Source organism: Sorghum bicolor, chromosome 3 (assembly GCF_000003195.3).
Source record: "Sorghum bicolor cultivar BTx623 chromosome 3, Sorghum_bicolor_NCBIv3, whole genome shotgun sequence".
Classification (NCBI taxonomy): domain Eukaryota; kingdom Viridiplantae; phylum Streptophyta; class Magnoliopsida; order Poales; family Poaceae; genus Sorghum; species Sorghum bicolor.
Genome location: NC_012872.2, coordinates 49,087,058 through 49,089,703, shown reverse-complemented (window position 1 = coordinate 49,089,703; position 2,646 = coordinate 49,087,058). Strand labels below are relative to the sequence as shown.

At 51.9% G+C, this 2,646-nt stretch overlaps 1 protein-coding gene across 1 annotated transcript; it reads right to left on the bottom strand.

Moving 5' to 3' along the window:
• On the bottom strand, positions 543-2,322 carry LOC110434081. Its single transcript, XM_021457774.1, has 6 exons — positions 2,284-2,322; positions 2,006-2,203; positions 1,748-1,921; positions 1,284-1,670; positions 977-1,198; positions 543-895 (listed from the first exon to the last, which is right to left on the bottom strand). The coding sequence occupies exons 2-6, from the start codon at positions 2,120-2,122 to the stop codon at positions 797-799; spliced, it is 999 nt and encodes a 332-aa protein (XP_021313449.1). The 5' UTR covers positions 2,123-2,203; positions 2,284-2,322; the 3' UTR covers positions 543-796.

Below are 2,646 nucleotides of genomic sequence, written 5' to 3'. Positions count from 1 at the left end.
TCGGTGAAGCCCGAAACACGCTCGGCGAAGGCTTCCCCGAGCGGCGCGCTAGGCGAACCCCGCTCGGCGAATTTTTTGACGGCGAAGAATTTCACCGAGCACGATTATTCCAACTCGCTCGGCTTCTCTCGTGCCTACTTTGCCGAGCGGCGACATACGCGCTCGGCAAAGTATCCTCGCCGTTACGTCGTTACAGTCGTTAACGTTATCGTCGACGTCACGTCTACAATGTTCGCCGAGCGTCAACCCGCTCGGCAAAAGAAACAACTTTGCCGAGCGCCGCCGTGTTTGCGCGCTCGGCAAACCTACTAACTTTGCCGAGCGCGCTTTTATAACGGCGCTAGGCGAATCTAGTAACTTTGCCGAGCGCGCTTTTATAACGGCGCTAGGCGAATCTCTACCTTTGCCGAGCGCCATGGCCATCGCGCTCGGCAAAGCTGGGAACCTGCCTGTGCAGAGCCGCTGCCTCTTCCCAGCTTTGCCGAGCGCGATGGTCATGGCGCTCGGCAAAGCACATCTTCGCCGAGCGTTATGGTCATTTGCGCTCGGCAAACCTACAGAAAACAGTTTTTTTTATTTTTATTTTCCAATCCACCTGATCAAACAATAAAAATCACACACATATATATATGTTATCCAGACCATAGATACAACCACTGGCACATTCACCACAACAAGCACAACATATATAGCACAAATGTCACAAGTTCACATCCACAAGTTCACAAAGTGCGGCTCAAGTTCACAAAGTGCATAGTTGTCTCCACAAGTTCACAACAAGCACTACCACTGCATCTCAAGACGTTGGGGCTCCGCCTGGTGGGTACTGAACGCCTGGTGAGGGTATGCCTTCTGCAATTGCTGCAGGAGTAGGATTCGAACCCGCCGACTGTTGCTGCAAAACAAAAAGATCCGCTTAAATTTGTCAGAAAGAATTTGTGCAAAGAAGCGAAAGCAATCGATTTATTATACTCACAGGAGTAGGTAGAACAGGCACCGGCAAAGGGAGGGGATGGAGGAGCTCTGGTGGCAAGGACAAACCGGACTTCTCGCCAACAGCTGCTAGGAACTTCGTTAGTTCCTCTAGCCTTGTTTGCTGCATTGCCAGCGCCGCATTCTGGGCCTCCACCGTCGCACTTGTGGCCACAAGCTTCGCGTCTGTCTCCTCACGCTGCTTCTTCTCATTTTGTAGCTCGGCCTACAACAGATAGTACCAAAGTTTCAGTTTTCCAAACGTAACTAAGGTGTAAATATTAATGGACAGCAAGTCACCCTTGACTAACCTGGAGTGCATCGACCTGGTGCTGTGAAGAGCTCACCCGTGGACGTATGGGTGGGTCAGTGGCGGCGCTACCTGCTCGGATCCGCGTGAGGGAGAGCTCGGAACTGTCGATGACGCTGTTGGCAATCCACATCCGCCCGTGCTTCTTTCCTCCTCCTTGCCTCATGACGAGATCTACATCGATCTCCTGTGTGCACGGATCGTACTCCTCCCCATGGCGTGCCTTTGCCGCCACCGTGTACTCCCGGATCCGTTCGCCGATTTCCGGGTTGGTGTACGCCGTGGGTGGTTCCTGCCCAGTGTAGTCCACCTCCGACCCCGACTTGCCCAAGTGGGACATGCAGAACGCCTTGAAGTCGTTGCAGTCCTTCCCTGGATGTGCCTTCATCTGCAAAAAAGACAGAAACCTGATTAGAACGTCGCTAAGGTGGCACCAAAAAAGAAAGCAACCTAGGCTTTGCATACCCATGCGGCTTTGTATTGGGAGAGGTTGCGGCTGCCCTGATGGTGTGCTGGACCTTTCATCTTCAAACGATGCGCCCGGAGAGCTTCATGCTGCTTAATGTAGGCTGGAGTGAACCACCTGTCCACGATCTTCTCCCAGCAGTCTGGAAACGAACGACACCAGTCTGGAATCGCCTGCACCGGTCCATGAAGTACTTGACATATAAGAAGAAGCAATCTTAATATTAAAACGAATGAAACTCAATGTTATTGGACCACCTCGATGTACTGCTCTCGGGTCATCGTGATCTGTCTTGCACGCTTCTTATCAAGCTTTCTCCCAAGTTTCTCCCCGCTGTAGGTTATGGCGCACTGGTACTTCACCTCGTGATGCATGTCGACGACGCGTTTCTTAGCGGACTTGATAAGGACCTGGTTCGCCCTGACCTCGGCTCCCTCCTCACATTTGAAATAAGTCTGCATACAAACGCGGGTTATCCTTTCATTATTCCAAAAAAAAGAGTATGAATGCAATAACAGTTTGGAAGGAGACTTACCCAAAACTCTGCTTTCACCTTCTCCGCCACATTGCGGTAGTCAGGGTCTGGGGCCACCTCGTAGTGGTCAAACGTGAAGGCAGGCTCACGCGAATCCCTGTACAAGACAAGGCCAGGGTAGTGCTTTTTGCACAGCAAGCCAAGGATGCCGTTGACGCTTCGTACGCCAGCAACACCAGACACAACCTCCCAGTTCCTGCACAATTAAGTAAAAAATTTAGTTTCCCTCCACATTTGAACTGAAGTAGTAGTAAAAACATCTCAAGTTACTTACGCTAGCCCAACGGGGCGAATCACTGGGCGTTGCTCCCGTGCCGGAGCGTCAGGGATCCTGGCAGGACCTCGCAAGTAGACTGTCGACGT

Bases quoted from the DNA above. Each gene is read 5' to 3' on its own strand.
- LOC110434081 (XM_021457774.1), bottom strand. From the start codon at position 2,122: ATGCATCACGAGGTGAAGTACCAGTGCGCCATAACCTACAGCGGGGAG. The intron at 1,199-1,283 runs GTTAGTCAAGGG...TATCTGTTGTAG, and splicing joins ACCAGGTCGATGCACTCCAG to GCCGAGCTACAAAATGAGAA. The intron at 896-976 runs GTGAGTATAATA...TTTGTTTTGCAG, and splicing joins TGCCTGTTCTACCTACTCCT to CAACAGTCGGCGGGTTCGAA.